At 41.2% G+C, this 21,852-nt stretch overlaps 1 protein-coding gene across 2 annotated transcripts in view; it reads right to left on the bottom strand.

Moving 5' to 3' along the window:
* Positions 1–7,496: 7,496 nt before the first annotated feature.
* The window catches only part of LOC143289088 (integrator complex subunit 6-like), a 30,177-nt gene continuing 15,821 nt past the window's right edge, over positions 7,497–21,852 (bottom strand). The window contains exons 7-20 of one of the 2 annotated variants that reach the window (XM_076597931.1): positions 20,531–20,572; positions 18,726–18,940; positions 17,944–18,096; positions 16,498–16,630; positions 15,876–15,970; positions 15,416–15,526; positions 14,752–14,831; positions 14,068–14,220; positions 13,055–13,158; positions 11,699–11,838; positions 10,965–11,073; positions 10,163–10,273; positions 9,180–9,650; positions 7,497–8,525 (exon numbers count right to left, since the gene is read on the bottom strand). In XM_076597931.1, the coding sequence (XP_076454046.1) occupies positions 8,329–8,525; positions 9,180–9,650; positions 10,163–10,273; positions 10,965–11,073; positions 11,699–11,838; positions 13,055–13,158; positions 14,068–14,220; positions 14,752–14,831; positions 15,416–15,526; positions 15,876–15,970; positions 16,498–16,630; positions 17,944–18,096; positions 18,726–18,940; positions 20,531–20,572 (2,114 nt within the window). In that variant the 3' untranslated portion in view covers positions 7,497–8,328. The remainder of the gene's footprint in view (positions 8,526–9,179; positions 9,651–10,162; positions 10,274–10,964; positions 11,074–11,698; positions 11,839–13,054; positions 13,159–14,067; positions 14,221–14,751; positions 14,832–15,415; positions 15,527–15,875; positions 15,971–16,497; positions 16,631–17,943; positions 18,097–18,725; positions 18,941–20,530; positions 20,573–21,852) is intronic. The other variant, XM_076597932.1, reaches the window with a different exon arrangement.

The following is a 21,852-nucleotide window of genomic DNA, read 5'->3' on the forward strand; positions in this document are numbered from 1 at the left end:
TCGTGAGCATCAGCAGCGGACTGAAGCTCTTCGGACTTTCTCTCCCACCAGGTGTGCTTCATCTCACCCAGCCTCTTCTGTACGAGTTGCTTGGTTTGCAAGTACTGGTTCTTCTTCCTCTGGCAGTCTTTATCGGAAATGTGATCCCGATGCCGTGAAAGCAGTGTGTTCAGGAGCTTGGAGATTCCAGAGTCGTTCTCGTCAAACCAGTCTCTGTGGCTCCTCTGTACAAAGCCGAGTGTGTCAGCTGCTGCTGTGTACACAGCATCTCCAAAGGTGGATGAGGAAACAGACAGACAGACAAAAGCCCGTCAGTGTCACTGTATGAGAAAATATTTAACAGCCAGAGAGTTGCATAAACAAGATACAACACCAACCTTTTTTCTCCTTCCAAAATTGTGTTGATTTAAAAAAAAAAATTTAAAAATATATATATATATATATATTAGAGAGAAGGGGGGGGGGTGCATTCTGTCTTAACTGAAAAAATACATCGTCTGAGAAAGGAAATATTTCTGGTGCCTATGCAACTAAAAGGGGAGAAGAAAAGAATAGAAAAAACAACAACCATCAAACAAACAGAAGTGGGGATTAATTATTTTTCTTTCTTTTCTTCTCTCTCTCTCTTCACATCACTTCAAGATAGAACCACATTATGAGCTGGGGGAAAAACAAACATTTTTTCCTTGTGCCTGTATATGAAACTTCAAACATTCCAGGGTTGTGTGTGGATGAGCAATAAACTTGATGTCATAAGATAACCAGCTCAGAACACGAGAAGCTTTCATAGGTGCCCCACAGGCATGAAACTGGCGACTAAATTGGGAAGCAAATAAACGAAAGACGGCTTGAAAGTAGGAGGAGAAACGTATAATAAACGTCGAGTGCCTGTGGGGTGGGTATGCAAGTGGGAGAGCTGAACAAGATGGAAATGAATAATTGATGTTCTTCTCGTGCAGCCTTTTATTTCTTTATCTTGTATGTTACACCTGGCTTCGTTTACAGTCGGAGCAGTTGTATTTATCTATTTCTTTGCTCCATGTGCCGTGAATACATGTATGAGTATGAAATGAATGTGTCGGTGTGTGTGTGTGTGTGTGTGTGTGTGTGTCTGTATGAGAGTCCAATTTATGTCAAAGTGTTTTGCATGTGAACGCGTATGCATGTGCGCGTGCACGTGTGTGTGTGTGTGTGTGTGTAAGCATGTGCGCATGTACAAGACACTATCAGACAGATACGGGTGAAGAAACAAGCTGTGAAGACACGTTGTTAACATGAAAATAAAACTTTTTTTTTTCTCATTCTCTTTCAATAAACTAAATATTGATTTCCTCAATGCTCGGCCTTCTTGTTTCCACCACGATTAATTTCTCCCCCCCCCCCCCCCCACTCTATTCCCCTCATCCCTTGGACTCCCCCACCCCACACACACACACACACACACTCCTCCTCCCCCTCTCTGCTTCCACCTCACCCCCCTTTTAGATGGTGCTTGGCTTCTCCATCAACCACCCCACCCCCACCCCCCGCCCCCCTTCACCCTCCTCCCCCTCTTCTAGTTCCCCCTCCACCACCCACCTCATCTTACACACTCTTTCCCCTCCATGGACAAGTGTGCGTGTGCGTTGTTGCGCATTTTCCATTCTGCAGAGATAGGAAGAAAAATGAATGAAGAACAAGAAGCAGGAGGAGGAGAGAGGAGGAGGAGACGAGGAGGAGAAGACGACGAGAAGAAAAAGATGGAGGAGGAAGAGGAGAGCTACGAGGAGGAGGAAGAGACAACAGAAAGTGGGGGAAGGGGGTGAGGAAGAACGATGGCAAGAAGAGTAGAGGGAGGGAGGGAGGGAGGAAGGAAAGATGGATAGAGAATTGGATGGGAGTTGACAACAGGGAAGGGAGGGTGGGGGGCATTGGGCGGACGGGAGGGGGTGGGGTGGGGGGGTCAGGGAGGAGTTGATGGGGATGGGTGTGTGAAAGTGGCCGGAGGGGGACAGGGGATGGGTGGGGGGGGGGGGTGAGGAGGAGATAGAGACAAAGGAGGAGGAATGATAGTGAAGACTGGGCGGAGGGGGGGGGGTGATGGGGGGACGCGGACGGAAGAGGGAGAGTGCAAAAGACAGGACAGACCAGACCAGGATGTGTGTGTGTGTGTGTGTGTGCGCGCGCGCGTGTGAGACACACACACACATACTCACAGACGGAGATACAAAGAGACACAGACTGACAGAGAGATAGTGGGGGTGGGGGGGGGGGGAAGGGGAGGAAGTGAGGGAGACTGAGGGAAGGAGAAAGGGGACTGGCAGAGGGAGTGGGAGAGAGAGGGAGACAGAGAGAGAGAGAGGCAGAGGGTGGGGTGGGGCGGTATGAAAAAGTACGAGGCAGGGAAAAGAGATGGCAGAGGGAGTGGGGTGTGTGGGAGAGAGAGACAGAGACAGACAGAGACAGAGACACTGCTGGAAGATCATCCTGACGTATGCTCAACCAGCCACACCCAAAGCCCCACTGCCCCACACCCAAAGCATCACTGTCAAATGAGATTATCTTGAGCTGTTGTCAATGATGTTACACACACACACACACACACACACCATTCAAACCACATACACACACATGAACACACGCTTGCACGAACACACACACACCATTCAAACCACACACACACAAACACACACACACACACACACACTCTTCATGCCATGCACTGTTCCCTTTTTCACCCCTCACATAACAGACATGTGGTGTTTGTCCATGAGAACACATTAATTCAATCACCAGGCTAAAAAGATCAATTCAATTTGCATACATGTGTGTGTGCGCGCATGGTTTCATGAGCTGGTGAATGCATGCATACCTTGAAATGTGCAAGCCAGACAGATTCATTCTTTCTTTTCTTATATTGTGCATGTGCAAGCATGATTGATAAAACAGTAGTTGGGTTGTTTTTTATTTGCCTTTGTGCACGTCTGTGTGCGTGCGTGCGTGTGCGCTAGCGTGCCGAGAGCTGGCGAGCAAAGGCCATTGTTTTAATATTCTGTCTGCCTTTGTGTGTGAATACACAATTGTATATCCTGTATTCAATTGTCTGCTTAACTGTGTGTGTGTGTGTGTGTGTGTGTGTGTGTGCAATCAATTTCTGAATTTGTGATGATCAATCATTTTTCATTGTGTCAGCTTTAGTGTGTGTGTACGCATGCTCACATGCGCAGGAACATAAAGCAGCACTTTTTGTTTTTAAGGTTCTTTTTCTTTTATCTAGTGTTATTTTGTCTGCATCAGATGTTCATGCAAACATCCATGTCTTTAAATGTGATGCTACTAGTCCACTTAATAGCTTAAAAAGCACCCTGCTTAGAAAGAACACAAAAAAAAAACCCAACAAACTTTGGCAGAAACAGAATGAGTCACTTTAATTCTAAAAGACAAATATGATTACATATTATTGTTCTTGTTTTGTTTTGAATTTTTAGAGACGCAGTTTAACAGACACAGAAAAAGGGGTGACTTCCAAGAACAGTTTTTACAGATGAATTTATACACAATTCTAAAACAATGAAAACAATGGTCAATGGAAATTGGAATATGGGAAAACAGCACAGAACATATGACAACTGTTGTCAGTACCAAAAAAATATATATATATATATGAGTGCGTCTGTGTATGTGTCTGTGTGTGTCTGTGAACCCGTTTTGATCACTTGGAAATGGGATCAAGTTTCACATGGTTAACTTCTTGCAACAGCACTTCTGTCCATTCAGACATCCACCACACTTCGTCTGTTCACAGACATCCACCACCACATATCCATCTGTTCACAGACACCTGTTTCATGTTCACTGACAATCTACTTTAATCATTCATTTATAATCCACAAACAGTAGTACACACACCCCTCAAAGACACACACACACACACACAAACACACACACACACCAACAGAAAGTAAGTCAGACACACAATTAGTCACAAGTAACATAACAATTAATATACTACAAAAATATACTGAGAGAGAAAAAAAAAGGAAAATCAAAGTTATAAAGGGAGAAATCTAAGTGACTGAAACTAAGTGTATTTTTAAATCATCAATGTCTTTCTGTTAAAAAGAAACTATAAATAAAATTTCTCAATGATTATTATAATCTTAAAGCTTTTATTGACAATTATATTATGGTCATCAATATCATTATGCTAGATTTTTTTTAAAGTTTCTTTTACAAGTTATTTGCTTCAGAAAATTGTTGTTTTGTTATTGCACTTTCATCACTCACACACACACGCACTGCAGCAGATTTATCTTTCCACTTCATATAGATAAACAGTATTGCGTTGCTCAAGAGGACACTTAATAAAGCAAGAGGAGAATCCAAGTCACTGTCAGTTAAATGGTTATCTGAATCTCTGGTCCTGGAGCTAGATGCACTGCTCGGACGGAAGAGCCAAGTATGGTCGTAACCCCCTACTAACTGTGTAGTATGGAACTGACTAACGGCGTAGTTCGGTCAACGTGGGCATTTTGTCATGTGTAACTGTCAAAAAGTTAGAACCAAGCAATGCAACTGGCACCAGGAGTATAGGGCTTTGAGTCTGTCCTACTCCTAGTGTAAATATATTCTCTGCATCCATGTGTGTCCAAGCGCATGCATGTTCATAAACGCGAATTAAAACACTCCTGTTCTTAGACATGAGACCATAAATTCAAATGCACCAGTGCATGAGAACATGCAAGTGTGTTTGGGTTTGTTGGGTTTTTTTTGTGGAGTGTCCGGGAGCGGGGGGTGGGGAAACAAGATTGAAGCAGTACTGTCTTGCGCCTGAACTCCAGTCAGTTTTGTTGCAGAAGTCTCTCAAAACACACCTCTTCTCTTCTGCTTATATACTACGCTCTAATCGATTAGTAATGTGCTTCTTGAACTTCTGCTCGGTGTATGCGCGTGTGTGCGCGCGCATGTATGTGTGTGCATGTACACATCTGCCATGTGTGTGCGTTTGCAAGTTGGTGTGCGCACACATTTGTTTCTGTATGACCTGTTGTACTTGCATATATGTAAGATTCTAAGAATGTACGAACTTCATTGTAAATGCCACAAACTCCCTGTATGGGAGATATGAGTGTCACTGTCAGTCTGGATTGTCATTATCATCAATATTATCATTATTATTATCATTACTATTATTATCAAATTCTCTTTAAAATGGATAGATACTTTATTATCTTCTTAAATCACTCATTTCATTGGGAAACTGGATGAATTTAATAACCCCCCAGGATCTACTTGGCTGGAATTACATCCCATGCTCTTCAATGTATGCATGCACATAATTATGTCAAAGAAAATCTCTCTGTTTTCCAACAATAGACCATAAATCTAAATGTTGTCAATGACTGAAAACATTTCATACATGTATCAGTGACTGAAAACATTTCATACATGTATCAGTGACTGAAAACATTTCATTTATATGTTCTGTGACACAGATATCTAAGATAATGTTTCCTTTTTTTTTTTTTAAGGGTATATCAAAAACAAAACAAAAACACAAAGTGAACAAGAAATAAATAAAAAAAATAAATAAAAAGGAATTTCTTTTAAACAACGCAAACACACACACAGTCACGCACGCATAATTCTATATACACATAATTATACACACACAGTCTCAAATTTACAACCTGCACCTTCCCTTTCTCTGAGATGAATGTGATAGGAAGACTGGTAAAACACATCAAAACGCCATCACAACACACTAACATAGTGCAGGTCTCATCTCTTTCATTCTTCCTCTAACTTACACCCCATCCCAACCCCTCTTCCCCCTACCAAAACTAAAGATGTACTGCATACAGGCCATACCTTACTTTTATTTCTTTTTCTTTCTTTCTTTTTTTTTTTTCTTCCAAGAATATAAATATTTAGTAGTCATCGTCCCATTTCTTCTGTCATCAACTTCAGTCTGAAGACTTCCGTTTCTCTCAATGTTTATTATTAACCCTCTCGCTGCCAGGAAAGTAAGATTTAAGTGAAATCTATTTGCCAGGGGTTTTTCACAAAAAACGGGTATAAATTTTCAAAAAATTCTGCGCTCTTTGTTATTGGAGAAAGACCCATTAAAGTATACATTTTCTGAAAGGGAAATGAATAAAGAATACAAAACACATGATGTTTTCCCATTTTATGTATTTTTAGTGACATGCTGTTGTTTTGAAATCAGTGTTTTGTTTTTTGTCACATTTTCAACTTGTTTATTACAAACATTAGTTAGGTAATTTGCACTAAAATATCATATTTTCTGGACAAATGGATATTTGCACACACAAAATCATACTAGAACAACCACAATATAAAAAAAACTGAAAAAGAAATAGATACATAATGCATTGTGACTTCTGCAAGTGATAATATGGATGTGAGGCCACGCCCCCTCGGTCGCCACCCCCCTCCTCTTCACCCCTCTCACACAGTCACTTTATCTAGTTCTCATCAGAACGCGTTGGCTGAGTGCCAAGAAAATAGCTCACACTGCTAAAAATTTGGTGACTTCTGTCGACTGCTAGAGCTGAACAGCCGGCATCACTCACTGATAGTCGTATCTTGGCCACTCTCTTGACTGCTCCCTTTCTCTTCTATCAAATCGTCCTATAAATGTTCACCACTGTCTTCTCCTTCGAATTTATGCTTCAATTCTTTCTGAGCATTAGCTAAAGAAAGTAATCTTGGTTGATTTAGTTCGCCATGATCGCACGTCTTGAGCACGAAGTCAGTCTGACATTTTGTTGAGCGAGCGAGGAGAGGAGCCAGGCAAAGACTGCGGCCAGTACCCCAACCAAAACGTTCAAATAAAGGACTGCCTTATGACGCAGATGGTGTTTCTAGCTATGAGTAGAATCTAAAAAGATTCCCCAAGTTAAAGCTACCAGCATTTTTGTCAAGAACTGAATGCAAAGCAGGGAAAATTCAAAATATTTCGATGACGAGTTATCTCGTCATTGTGGCAGCGAAAGCATACATGCTTTCCATGACGAATTTATCTCGTCATATAGGCGGCCTAGGGGTTAATAATATCATACCTGTCACACTTCGATTTCCCTTGATTAATTAATTGTACATTTCGTTTCTTCATTTCACTTGTCCTTTTCGTAGTTCTGATTTCATGCCAAATGGACAAATTAAATGAGAAAATCTCAGGAAACAGTTTCTGCAAGCACAAACACATGCTGCTGTTTGGTACTGGTCAAATTCCAAAACCCCCCCCCCCCCCACTCCTCCACCACCACCCCTCTGGCTCCCCCACCTTCCTACCCCAACCCACCTCCTCCGTTATTTTGATGACAAAAAAAATAGAACATATATACAAACACATCTAATAGAAATACCCAGGCAAATCATACATCTGGCTAACACACAAGTAAAAAATACAACTCCAAATAGCAGCAGCTCTCTTTCTGATCTAGAAATGAAAAAAAAAAATTTTTTAATAATAATAAAACCTAAACTAATTAATTACAAATAAGATCCTAGACCATCATTTATTCGTCAAACAATCAAGCAAAGAACAGGCATATCCAAAAGATCTGTCCATTGAAGACAAAGCCACACACACATCATTTATTACAACAACAAACAGAATAAAACAAAACAACTGATAAACAAAGTCACCCCCTGACTCAGAACCCATGTACTCTGTCAAACATCCACTGAATCTGTCCACTCAAACCCGAGGCTCACACATCACCACTGCCCCACCAACTCCACACAGACACAGCTGCAGGAGAGGGAGAGCAATGACTCCATCCTTCGTGGCTAACACCACACACACAGATACATCCCTGTGGAAGAGGGGATGGGGGCGGAGGGTGGGGGTGGGGGGGGTCACACACTCCACACAGCCTCCTGGAAATCCATTCCTCAATGCAGAGAATCAGACATCATGGACAGTGCCACTCCACTTCTCCCCATACCCCTGATATCTCAAAAACAAAACAGGTGCTTGAGTCGGCACTTGCTGAAACACGGCCAGCCCCTTCCCTGGGCCTGGGGTTCCTCCTCCAAGACCCAACCACAGGCACCCCCCGAGGCAAATGGCAGGTACTCCTCACACCAACCGGCTTCCACCGGGTTTTTTTTTTTTTTTGTTGCTGCCCATGTGCACTACTGAGTAGGCTCACACACCACCACACTGAAAGACTTGAGCCCCCTGATTTTTTTTTTCTCCTGGTTTTTTTTTGTTTTTGTTTGTTTGTTGTATTTTTTTTCTGATGGAGAAGATTGTGATTTCCCCGAAACCTTCAGTGTCTGGTCTCTATTCCTCTCTTTCTCCCCCTGTGCCGTCCATCAACTCACACACGAGCGGCCCCTGCTCTTGTTCTGTTCTCCACCCCGCAGCATGCTGTCCTCAAACTGTTTGAGCAGGGCCACCAACGCCTTGCGCTTGAAGCGCATAGCCTCCTGCGTGATGCCCCGCACAAACGCACGACGCACCTCAAGGCTGCCTTGCACCGTCGACAGCTGTTTGAACAGGCTGCTGAAGTCTGCAACCCAGGGCAAGGCACACACACACACACACACACACACACACACACACCACATACACACATGGATGGTCTAGCTGTCACACACAGACACCTAAATGTGCATGCTCACACTTGCAGAAAATGGTGCATAAAACCCATCACAGCATGTTACAAGCATACTCAAAAAACTGCTGTTACCAGTCTCAGTCTGAAGTATTTGATTAAGCTGAAGTTCTTCCCCTCCTCCTCCTTCATTCTTATTTAAATACACAGGGTCTCCAAATAATATATTTGCACATACCTGTTTACATGTGAAAATGCCTTAACAGTAGAATATCTTTTTTCTTCTTTTTGTCTGGTTGTTTTTTTTCCCCTGCCCCGTCATCTGCACCCTTTTAGTGGCATTACTCCCATGCTGCTAATTTCAAATGATAGATATTCACAGTCATACCTGGGTAGTGTTATGTTTGTCTGTGTGTGTGTGTGTGTGTGTGTGTGTGTGTGTGCATGCACATACTGTTTTACTGTTTAGCTGAGAAAAAAAAGTAATGACGCATACATCACACACTTGGTTGTTTTGCTGTTGTGAAATAAATAATAAGTAAACAAACATATATCAATACACAAAAGTAATGACACACACTATACATGATCTGTACATAAATGACTCACCTTTGCCTGGCTTCTTCACCTCCTTGCACACTTTGACCCGCAGCAGACTGTTGAACTTCCACACCTCCTTGCTGTTGACGTTGTTAGTGGAGTTGACCACAGTCATCACATTGTTCTTGCCCTGCTGCTGTGCCCCTCCAGGCCTAACAGGAGGATGGTGGTGGTGGTGGTGGTGGTGGTGGTGGTGGTTGTTGGGCCCCCCACTGTTCACCATGTCCGACAGTTCACTCTCCCCATTGGTGCTCACCTCCCTCTCCCCTACTCCTCCTTCTACACCACTGCCACCCCCTGTGTGATTGTGATTGGTCAGACAGGAGGTGGGCGTCTGCCGGGTCACCCCCCCACCTGGAGAGGGCGCCGGAGTCGGTGACAACGATGCCGCTGAGGAAGGGGTGGTGCTGCCTTTGTTCATAGAGTCCCCTCTCTCGTCGTCCGTGCTGTCGTCTATATCAATGGCGAGACGGCTTTCCCCTGGTGAGCATAATTGACAAAGACACTGGTTAGAAAACTGTCAGCTAAGCCCAAAACATGCAGTATAAAACTGTGCTTTTCAATCATGGCAAATCCAATTTTTACGGCCATACAAATAAGAAAAAAGGTATGCTCTATTTGAAATGGCAGTGTACTGCTGGTTTCATGACAGCCTATTCCCCATCTCCGTATCTCTCTCAGGCAATGCATTCATAACATTAAATTAATCACCATGCAAAATTCTGTCCTCACACACTTGTCCATCACCTTGAAACCTATCAACACATTCACTATCAAGAAGAATTTGCATGGCAATTATTGTCAACAAAACAAGCTTCAAGTCAAAACAAAAACTGTCAATTAAAATCAACCTGGTTTTTTTTTTTTTTTTTTACCATTCACATTGAAAGGAAAACTTAAAATGATAGAAAAACAAAGCAAACACAACTAATTAAAAAAATAAATAAAATTTTAAAAAAAGAAGACGAGCGATAAATCAAACCAGAACTTACCATCCGACACTGAGATGATGTCTTCTTCATCTGACGGGTAGTAGTCCTCTGGGGGCGGAGACCGGCGTGGCGAGGCCAGGACCTTGTAAGGAACGTTGCGAGGCAGCGGACCTGTGCGCCACAACATATTCAAAGCGTCAACATTTGGTCACTAGCTGCAGCTGTTTTCTCGCCTGAGCTATATAGTATTTTGCACAGGGCTGGAATCAAGACCCCTGCCCGAGTCTGCTTCAGTGGGTCCCGAAATAGCATGTTTTATCAGTGACATACCAAACCCATTCCTGTTTTTCTCCCCCTGTCCAGCTAGAAGACCACTTCAAACTATCAAAAACAAAAAGTAAAACTCAACAGCTGCCCATAACAACCCACAAAAGAATTCTGCTTTGTAAATAATTCAAAAAGGACATGTAGCCTTCAACCTTTCACTTCTTTGGACATTTTTGTCAGGGACAAACTAGCCCATCCATCCCAGATATGTATCTTCCATTTCCCTTGGCCCCCACACCCACCCACATCCTCCCCAATAGAACAATGCACTTGGTTCCCCCCAAGCAAGAACGTATCTGCTGTTGCATCAAATTTCAATCATCCTGTTCATTATGCGTTGGGCAAGGAGGACCTCACAACCCACACCGTTAGATGCATCACTTATTCATTATATCATCATGAAAGTATGAAAGCTAAATACACATATACAAATGCACAAACATACTCGGGTGCACATATGCAAACGTATGCAAGCAAACACACGCACTAAAGCACACACACACACACACACACACACACACACACACACACAGACCAGGTTTTCGCTTTCGATCAGGTCCTGGAGAGGCAGGAGCCTCCTGTGTCTTGCGTTTCAGCGACTGGTTCCCAAACAGGGCGTCTTCCGCTTCATCCACCATCATGTTCTGTGCAACACAACAGTAATCATCATTTAGCCATTTCAGTGCCAAGCTGATTTCATACTCAATGACAGCTACTTGCACAAGGGATTTCTGGCCACAGAGGGGGGTATAATAAAAATAAATAAATAAATAAAAAGATTCTAGCAAGCAAACCACTGAAAGAAACCTATACTTTTCTGAAAGGACAATGAACACTCTCTCCAATTATGAATATGAATCTAATGATTTTGCAATGAATAGAAAAATTCCTACAATGATGCAGACAAGATTGCCATCCTGCAGTACTTTTGTGCACTAAAAGGGGATGGGGGAAGACAGGATGGGGAAGAATGAAAAGAGAGATGTAGACAGTATGAAAGAGGGGTCGAAAAAAGATGGGAGGGTACATGGGTAAGGGAGAGAGAAAAAGGATAATAAATTCTGCAAAGACGACCAACCTACAACTTTTTATAAAAGTTTTCAAAATTCGACACAGCCAAAAACTCTCCACCCTTAAATCCCACCAGGCACCGCCGCAACCAAGATTAAAAAACCCAGGACCCACAAGCTGAAAAAGCCCCCCACCCCCTCACACCCCTCCCCCCAAAAAACCGCTTTAACCATCAGGACTGCTGGGCCTGCATCTCACCTGCTTGTTGACCTTGAAGGGATTGCCGAACATGTGGAGGCGGGCAGGCTGGTTGTCGATGGGTCGCAACGCTGGAGGCTGCTTCTTCAGCTGCTCCTGGTAGTTCCCCATTTGCTGCACCGGCACATTGTGCCTCTCCTCTGGAACACCATTTCCCAACAGGTGTGACCAACCACCAAACTCACATGCTTTTCCAAGACCTTTCCCACGCCAGAATGAACATTTTCCATACCAATCACAAAAGCCAAAACTGAATGAAAAATTAGTCTGCTAGCTACACCCACTGATGAAAAAAAAGATCAGAAGATATCCTGATATTGATCTTCAATTTTCTTCTCCTTTCAGCTTTTTTTTTTTTTGTTTGTTTGTTTGTTTTCTCTTTCAGTTGTTAATTAAATGCATCACTCTTTTTTTTTTCTTTTTCCTTTTTTTTTTTAATGGAACTGGTCAAGGGTCATATAAAAATTCCAAGACTTTCCCAGACACCCCCCCCCCCCCCCCCCCCCCCCCCCCCCCGATATATTTTACACCTTAGAGTTGGAAATGGTTCTGCCATTGTTCCAACAATCCAAGACTTTTCTAGACTTCCACAAGTCTGTATGAACCCTGATGGAAGTTACAGGAAACTTCCATGGCTGCTGATGTTGTTTTGTTTTTCACCAGCATGCTGAATGCTGTGGTTTTGGTGTTTTTAATTTCATTCTGCTTTTATCTAAGGAAAGCATTAGAGCCAGATGTATGAATCACAAACATTTCTATATCAGATTTTTGTGGGTTTGTTTTTGTTTTTTTGTCAGTCTGCTAATAAATGACACCCTCTTGTCCAGTAAATTACATTCCACATTTCATTTCATCAGGATCTGTTTTGGGGGGGGGTTGTTTTGGGGTTGTTGTTTTTTTGTTCTTTTTCTTTCTATATTCTTGGACTGAAACTCCCTCCAGCATTCTCTCCAAGCTATGAGTGGGGGGGCTTTTAGGTGTTTGAATATTTTTACCCTACAAAGCATGCAATTCATAAGTTTCTCCTCTATAAAGAAAAGAATCCTCCTATTCTAACATATGTGCACTCTCTTTCAAGTTTAGTCCACAAGCTGAAGAATAAACAGCACTCCCTTCTGCCTCATCATTCAACTAAACTACAAAGGCCTTAAAGCTTAACTGATTCTTTACTCAGTCTAATACCATCATCTTAGATGAACAGACTATAAATAAATAAACAAAAAAATGATTCTTTACATGTCATTTAAGTCCATATACCATTTTATACAAAATGAATTTTTTTAAATATATCTTTGAAAAAAATTCTTTTCTTCTTTTTTTTTGTAAATCAACAACTGCATGGCCTGAACAGTTCACCTTGTTCCATGAGGGTCTGGGCAGTATGGGACGTCTGCAGTAAGTTCTTTCTCATCCGCGTCACCTGATCCAACAGGTTTTTGCGGAGGATGTCATAAGGGTTTCTGAAAGTTAACACACACACACACACACACACACAGAGGTCAACCAACTGTTTCTACTTTCAAATCCAAAAACATGTATTTGTGAAAAAAGGAAGGGAAAGCGAAAGATGAGACAGTTTCTGAAGCGGTCCAGTCCAAACACAAATAATAAAACTGGTGAAACATCATCAATTTTTTCCTTCCCTGTAACCATCAACCCCTAGACTGCTGAACCTTGGTCAAACAAGATCAGTGCAGCAGTTTGTGCAGTGATGTCACTAACTTTGTTGAACAAAGGTAACACGATCCCAGGAGGAAAAAGTCCAGATGAACAATGGTGACTGACATCCTGACCTTGTAAGCTCTTACCTCAGTGAGGTGACTGCCCTTCACATTTAAGCATACTCGGCAGCAGCTGTCAGGGGGGTACGTAAGACAGGCTATGCATGTCCCCAACTCGAAGCATTCAAACGGTGTATACAGTATGGTGGTTATTCCTCAGGATTCCCTGGACTTTGAGGAGCTTAGGCTCACAGAGTGTATTATATTTGAAGTGTAATATTTTGTCACAACAGACTGCTCTGTGTGAAACTTGGGCTGCTCTTCCCAGGGAGAGCTTGTCACACCAGTGCAGTACCACCACCACCACCCCTTTTTTTTCTTTCTCCTGTGTGCAAGTGTATTTCTTTTATGATCAAACTGGAAATTTTTTTTTTTTTTGACACAATTTTTTCTAAGGGCAATTCTTATTGCAGTGGGTTCTTTTACACCGGATATCAGTTTATCTACACCCTTTACCCCACCAGGTGCACCTAATATCAGGGAACAAACTCAGGAAATGCAAGAGAAAATCAAGCGCTCCAACCATCTGATACAATGCTGACAGTGAGCCCGAGCTCCCCTCACCCCCAGACCCGACGCCCCACTGACCTGTAACACTGCGGACGAACGGCAGGGTCAGGCACGGCGATGTGGAAAGCTGAGTAGTCGGAGGTCATTTCCTGCTTCAGCGCAGACAAGTTGCCCCCAATGCTGGACAGCAGCTGGGAAAAATCCCGCCGCTGCAAAATGGATGTCTTCGTCCTGCAGCGAGAGAGAGAAAAAAGAGGAAGGTCAGTATATACCCACCATCACACAATTTTATTATAAAAAAATTTTTACTTGGTTAAAAAAACAACAACTTTGAGCTTAGAGAAGAATTTCCTTGCTTATTTCCATAACAGATGTTATAATATTGTGACCTCAGTGTTTCAACATTTGACCCCACAACACTGGTATGAAACTAAAACATATCCACAATACCTGATGATAAAAACAGAAATCTGATTCATACCTTTCAGTTTTCAAGTGATACACTGCAAAAACAAAACAAAAAAACTGCCAGAAAAAAAAACACACAAAAAAAACAGCAGAAAAAGAAAGATCTGAATCACAACTTTCAGTTTTCCAGTATACTGATAATACACATAAAAAAATCCAAAGCAGAAACCATAAAAGGGTGAACAAACAAATTAACAACAATAAAAGTTTTTCTTCTTTTTTTTCCCTATTTCAACAGACATAACACAGAAGGAACAAGAGTGAAGGCAGTAGTCATCGTGAGCGACAACTGACCTGGAGTTAACAGCAATTCCTTCGTTCAGCGGAATCTTCTGTCCCACTGATGCGTTCATTCTGTCCATCTCAACCTTGGCCTACACACACACACAGATATACAAACTTTGTTATCATCACTTCCATACACACTCAATGAAACCTGCAACCATGACTGATGTGCATTTCTTGTGACATTAATTCCGGTGTCAATCAATTGATCAATCAATGGCATTAATTCCAATCTCAATCAACTAATGTTACTTTACTGTCTGAAATAGACTGTGCAGACATTTGCCTCCATGTTTGTGATCTGAGATAAATAGGCCAAAAACCACTCACATGATCTGCAGAGGGGAAGAAATTGGGACAAGCATTCATCTCAATGAATAATATTCACACATACACACTCATAAGTATGCACACACCTCTGTTCGTCTAATATCACTAAAAATGAAAAGACAAACAAAACACACACACACACACACACACACACACACACACACCCTCTCTCTCTCTCATTTCCATATTATCTCCCTAAACATAAACACTCAAACACAACAAAACACCAAAGTCAAACAAACCTCAACCAAAACAACAACCACCGACGACTGCAATCAAGCATTCGGAAGACAAACCAACCCGAGAAGACCCCCCCCCCCCCCCAACCCCTAAAAGCGCTCACCTGGTTCTTCAGCTTCTTGAGGTAGGTGATGACAGAGTAACTGAGGCAAGTGTCGATGTTCTCGGGGATCAGGTTTGGAGCTCCCATCCGCCCAAGTGCTCGACGGAGGGGCTGAAAATCATCAACCACATCACCTTCACTTTCGGTTCAAGGTCCCACACTCTTTTACAGCCATCAGGAGGGGCAAATTCACATCAGCAGAACAGTTTTACTGGGTAATATCAATGGGGAAAAATAAACAAAAACTAAAAACCATCACCACCATTTATGTGTCTTCTTTCAAAATTCTTTTCAGGTTGTCGACACCAGTTCAAGAGAAGACAAGATGATGACTCCAAGCTAATAAAACATAGAAGACTAAGCTAACAAAACATAGAATTCTTAAACATTCTGTATGAACCATTCTGCAGTCTGTAAGGACAACAGAGAAACTGGTAAACCAATGGAGGTCCCTACTCACCACAGCGTAGTAGCCGGGCATAGACTTGAGGTACTTCTCAAACTTTTCTCGCCACTGTGGTGTCGGTTTCAACTTGTGTACTTTAAACAGTTCATCTGCAAATAAATAATGGATTCATCTTGTTAAAAAGCTTGTTGCCACTTGCGTCACACAAGCTCCCTTACGGTAAAAGATAGGCCAAAAGAATGCAACTGAGAGAATAATTCCTTTTTTTTATTCCCCTGGAGCGCACTTTCCCCAAAATGTGGGTGAAAAACACTTCCGTGGATACCACTCTTCATCCAGTTTGATACATACAAATGTTAACTTTTTTTCTGAAAATAAGTTTGATTTGTCTGAGGTACAGATAAGCCGACCTTGTATTTTCTCTCTCTTTCCCTCCTTCCCTCCCATGCACAGACACTGATATAAACACACAAATTCACACAGCAGGTGCAACAAGATGGCAGAGTTGTAGTGCATAAACACTGACACAAACACACACAGACAAATATGTGCGAAACAATATGTCAGATACAAATGTGAGAAACACCCAGACACACACACACACACAGACTCACACACACACACACATAGAGAGAGACAGACAGACAGACACACACACACACACACACACACTGACCCAGCAGGGGCAGCAGGACAGGATAGTTGTAAGGCATGACAAACAGGTTGACAGCTGTCAGGGAACTGCTGGCCTTCAGGTAACCAAAGGGAAGCGACTGGTCACAGAACCGCCCACTGTTGGCCACAAACGTCTGTCGGAGCACACACACACACACACACAAAGGAGCATGGAATGAAAAATAATAACAATAATGATAATTCAATTTTTTTTAAATTCAATTTACATGGCACCTTACTATGCAAAACATGGTCAACTGGACATACACTTTTACTGTAAAAACTGACACATGCATTTAAACACTATAACAAAAAATGTACATGTATAATCCTTGCATTACATCCAACCAAACACTCAAACACTTAATTTATGTTCATACACAAAACCATCACCCTCTACACAACACTGATCATACGGGGTCAACCCAGTTTTGCAAACATCAAATCAAAACATCCCCATCAATCAATAAACCAGTAAGTCACAAGCACTGATAACAGTATTGAATCAGGTTATGTTTGAAAGGTATCCAAAGGTTGTTCTAAATATCAGTTATCTTGGCAATTCCACATTTTTTGGTTGTATTTGGAGTCTTGCATTTTTTTTTTTTTTTTTAAAGGCATCTACTCATACTACTACTCAACTGGTGAATAACCTGTCAGCAAGTTGTAAAGTTACACAAATGATGAACCGGCACTGGCAGTACAATAATCCAAGCCTCTATTAAAGAACATTGTCTGAACAACTCAGTAACTGTGTAAAAATCTGTTTTAACATCTTGTCCACATAGTTAGGACAGAAGTTGCCTCCTCAGCTGTTCTGTTGGTTAAAGTCGGACACAACTGACTACCATACATACATATTCTTAAAAACATAATCATAAAACAAAAAAACAATTATGCAACAGATAATACTGGACAAAAACAGCACTAGTCAACTGTCAAAAACACAACCATCAATTCTTCCGTCACACGACCAAGGACAGGAACAGAGTATGCACTGTGCTACTTTTTTAGAATTATTTTCTTCTTTGTTCGTGGGCTGCAACTCCCACGTTCACTCGTATGTTCAAGAGTGGTTTTTACATGTGTGACCGTTTTTTACCCCACCATGAAGGCAGCCATACTGTTTTCAGATGTGTGTTGTTTTTTTGTTTGTTTGTTTGTTTTTGTGTTTTTTTGTTGTTGTTTTTAAGAAGTCTTCTCAAACAAATCAGACAAGGAATCTTCAAAATATGAAAAACAAGAGGGCATTCCAGCAGACTTCAAAAGGTAAGGACCGATGCCTCCTGATAAATCGCCGATGCATGAAACTGCATTTGTTATGAATGTTACAACAGATATAAAAAAAAATATTGAGAGAAAAAAAAAGAAAACAGCAACAACAAACAAAACAGGAGCAAAAGAAACACAAATCCATGCAGCAAAGAAACACACTTTGCCAACAGACCTGCCAGCAAATGTTGGGCTGTCTCCTCTCCAGTATGTACTGCGTCAGTGGGGAGGGCTCCAGCTCATACTTGTCAAACGGAATGTTTTCTATCACCATGGGATCCACAGGAGCGCAGGAAAAGCGAACCACCGGGTGGGCTGTCCTTGGTGTCTGGAGGAGGAAAAAGAAAAAAAAAAGAGAAAAAGAAAAGAAAAGATTATGTGTCAAGTTTGTTGTTGCCTTTTTTTTTTTTCTTTTCTTTTTCAAAACAACTGTTACTTCAATAGCATAATATCTGTTAAAAATGATCCAGTGTCTCCCAACAGCCCTACTTTGTTTTGTTTTTTCCTTCATAAGAAAAGTTTCTCTTCTTTCAACAGTATCTGACAAAAACATTCAACAGGCTTAAAAATAATTTGTTTTAATTTTTAGATGGTTTATCTACTTTCAGCAGTAGCTATCAAAAATTACCCATCCTCTTCCAACATATTACAGATGCTCAACCTGGCCTGATTAAAATAAATTAAGAAAATGAAAATAAAATCAAAGAAAAAAGAAAAAAGAAAATATATGTGTGTGTATATATATATATATATATATATATATATATATATATATATATATAAAACAGAGCTCCACTGAAGCAAATCCTCCAATTCAGCAAAATGTGTGTCCTGATAAATCTAAATGCTTTCACTTATCCTTTTGTTGTCGTTTTGTTTTTTATGTATACATATACACATGCGCACACAACACACACACAATCACAACACACACAGACTGAGGCCTGTCACACTGACCAGGGTAGGGCTGCTGTTGTCGGGCCAGAATCCCTCAGGAATAGGCCAGTGCCCCGTGAACTGGCCCTTTGAGGCTGAGCGGGGCACGTAGATAAGGCGCCGACATGAGTGCCATGCGCTGTTGCCGGCCGGCGCCTGCTGGCTCATGGGCGAAGACGTAAACTTCTTCTCCTCTAAGAAGGAGTCCACGTTCTGCCGGTTCATGTCTTGGTTCTCTGCACAACAAAAAAAACAAACACCCTTGAAATCTTCATCACTGTTCGGCATCAATCAATCAAAGGGAAAGGCATTTTCCATTTTGTCACCATGGAAAGTCTGTTCCCTGGAAAAAAAAAAAAAAAGAAAATGTTTTGTTTTTCATGGATTTTTTTGGTCTGCATCCAAACAAAGTGTCCATGTGTGTCTGAAGTCCACATCATCAAAACAGACCCAATCCCACATTCTGATTCCTCATGATCCGTTCGAACCTGTGATATGTCAGGACTGACCACACCTGCAAGACCCATGGTTTACAATTTACATTTATCTCTGTTTTCAGGACTTATGCCAACAGCAGTCCACAATCAGTACGTCAACAATCACACATCAACACACTTCAACAACAAAGCTTATAACTGTCCGCAGTAACTGTGCTTGTGTTTCTGAAAAGTGTAGCGAACCCGCTACAGACTGAATGAGTAATATTCATAACATTTCATGTCACTCATGGAATTGTGCTATCAAGCACAGTTTGCTAACAATAAGTGTCATGGTTGTAACAAGATAAACAGTCACATCTGTAATCTTCAATGACAATGATGATGAAGTCTCAGATCAATATCTGTATTAATCAAACACCCACATAATAATGAAATTCCAATGCTCCGAGCAAACACTTATGGATCACAATAATCACAATCCTGTCTGCAAATAATAATCACTTCTAACATGACTGAAAGAATCCACAAATCATGGCGGGATAATTCACAGCTTGATGACAAAGCTGCATATCTTGACTGTCCAGGCAAGGAGACAAGCTTTGTAAACAGCAGCAAAGGACATGGGAACCACAAGACAAAATCTCTGATCTACAAATACAATTTCTGTTAATAAAACAGCAACACGCTCCTTGCATAATTACCATTGTAACAGATTTTAAATCCAAATCTTCAGCCAAGTATTGTGCACATTATTTTCCTTCCACTTCCCCTTGTGCTTGTGTGAGTGTGTGCACGCACTGTGCCAGGTCTCATTCAGAGGGATGCTGAACAAGTCTCACCAAAAGTAAAGGGTCAAGAATAACGTCAATACATCCATGAGTGGAGGAGGGTTGATGCTGGGCAAAAAAAAATTTATATCCTGTGGACAGGTAATGCCGAAAAAACAACACACTAAATTATGGTGTAGTAGTAGTCGCTGTCCCTGTCTCAAGCTGGCCATACAAGTCTGGGGATTCGTCCCTGCTCGCTGCTTCCAAGGACTGATATCAGGCATGTGGACCTGGCCCACTTCAGTGCCTTGGTGCACAGAACATCTTTTTGCCATAAACATGTATCTAATCCAACAATGACCCGAAAACTTCAACACAGATGGAAGAAGTTCAGCTTCTGGTTGAGCCAGTTGTAATTTTTCAACTAGGTGTGTCATTGTATGTAATAAAGAGACGAGAAAGCAAGGGAAAAACAAAAAAAGGTAAGAGAAAGGGCAACCCAGACTTGAGTGCACATCCTTCTCCACACAAGAACAGCAAGAGAGAGAGAGAGAGAGAGAGAGAGAGAGAGAGGGATGGTGACAGAGGGGAGAACTGACGGAGAAAACCAGTTCACCTTTGGCATTGCCATTAGGTTCCCCATTCTCCGTCTTCAGGCCTGCACATTCAGAAACAAAGACATCACTGGTCACATGCCCCCTTCAATGCCTCTCCTCTCTCATACCTCAACAACCAACCACCACAATAACACAACAACAGGCAACCAAGGATAAGACAGGCAACCAGTAACAACATTCTCCTTATTCTTTTTTTTTCCTCAATGTTAAAAAAATAAGACAATAAACCCTTGAATTTTTGATACACATGTTACAAAATCACTTTCAGCCAAGCGTAGTACTGCTGCCAATAAAATCATAAGTGACCAATTGATGAACTCAATTATTCTTAATGTGATTAATTTATGCACTAAATAAAGTTCTGCTTGAGCCCAAAATTGTACAAGGAGGAGCAAGATGACAGACAAAAGTCTCGCAACTTCTGTGCACTGGGTTACTTGTAATTTATAAAATTGCAATTTTATTTCTACAATTTAGTGTTTCTAAACAACAAATCAAGTGTTGCCCCCAGGTCATACCACCTCCATCTGTACTATTTACAAGATAGTGCTCAACACATTTTTAGGTGAAAACCGGCATCCAACAAAAAGTTAAAGGAGTTCATTCATCTGTTGCACATCCAGGGTTCATACAGGTTTTTAATCACAGAATTTAAAAACTTGTTGATAAATTGTAAAAACCTTAAAAAAGCAAAAAATTAAAAAAATATTATATAACAGTATCATGAACCCAGATGAAAAATAATCATTCTGACTGCAATCATCTTGAATGAATCATCTGCTTCAAGACGAGACCAGCAATTTTGGATCGAAATAATATCCTTTTGGGATCAAGTTGCATCTTTTTTAAACAAATAAACTAATCATTATTTTGTTTTCGAGTTTTCAAGAATGTGCTTCATTAATTACTGACAGAAATAACGTGGTGTTTTTTGGTGTGTGTTTTTTTTTTGTTTTTTTTTTTTTTGTTTGTTTTTAAAGCTGAAAATGAACAACTTTTACATACCTTTTTTTTTTTTTTTCCTTTTCAGATGAATGTCATATTTTACAATTTTTCTCTGGATTCTTAAAATCTGTATGAACCCAGAAGCATCATTAAACTACATTTGTGAATTCAATCTTCCACATTTGAAGGCAATGCATGCAGCGACTAAAAAATATTTTCAAAAATTAGTACACAAATATATATTAGTAACTGAATAAAATGAAGTCCAAATGAGATCATATCCTGCCCTGTCAGTTAAAGTGGAGGGGGGTTGGGGTGGTAGTAACAAATTCAAGTACAGCGTGAATCAGCCGAGATATCCTGTTTGTTATCAGAG

Source organism: Babylonia areolata, chromosome 13, assembly GCF_041734735.1.
Source record: "Babylonia areolata isolate BAREFJ2019XMU chromosome 13, ASM4173473v1, whole genome shotgun sequence".
In the NCBI taxonomy this organism is placed as follows: domain Eukaryota; kingdom Metazoa; phylum Mollusca; class Gastropoda; order Neogastropoda; family Buccinidae; genus Babylonia; species Babylonia areolata.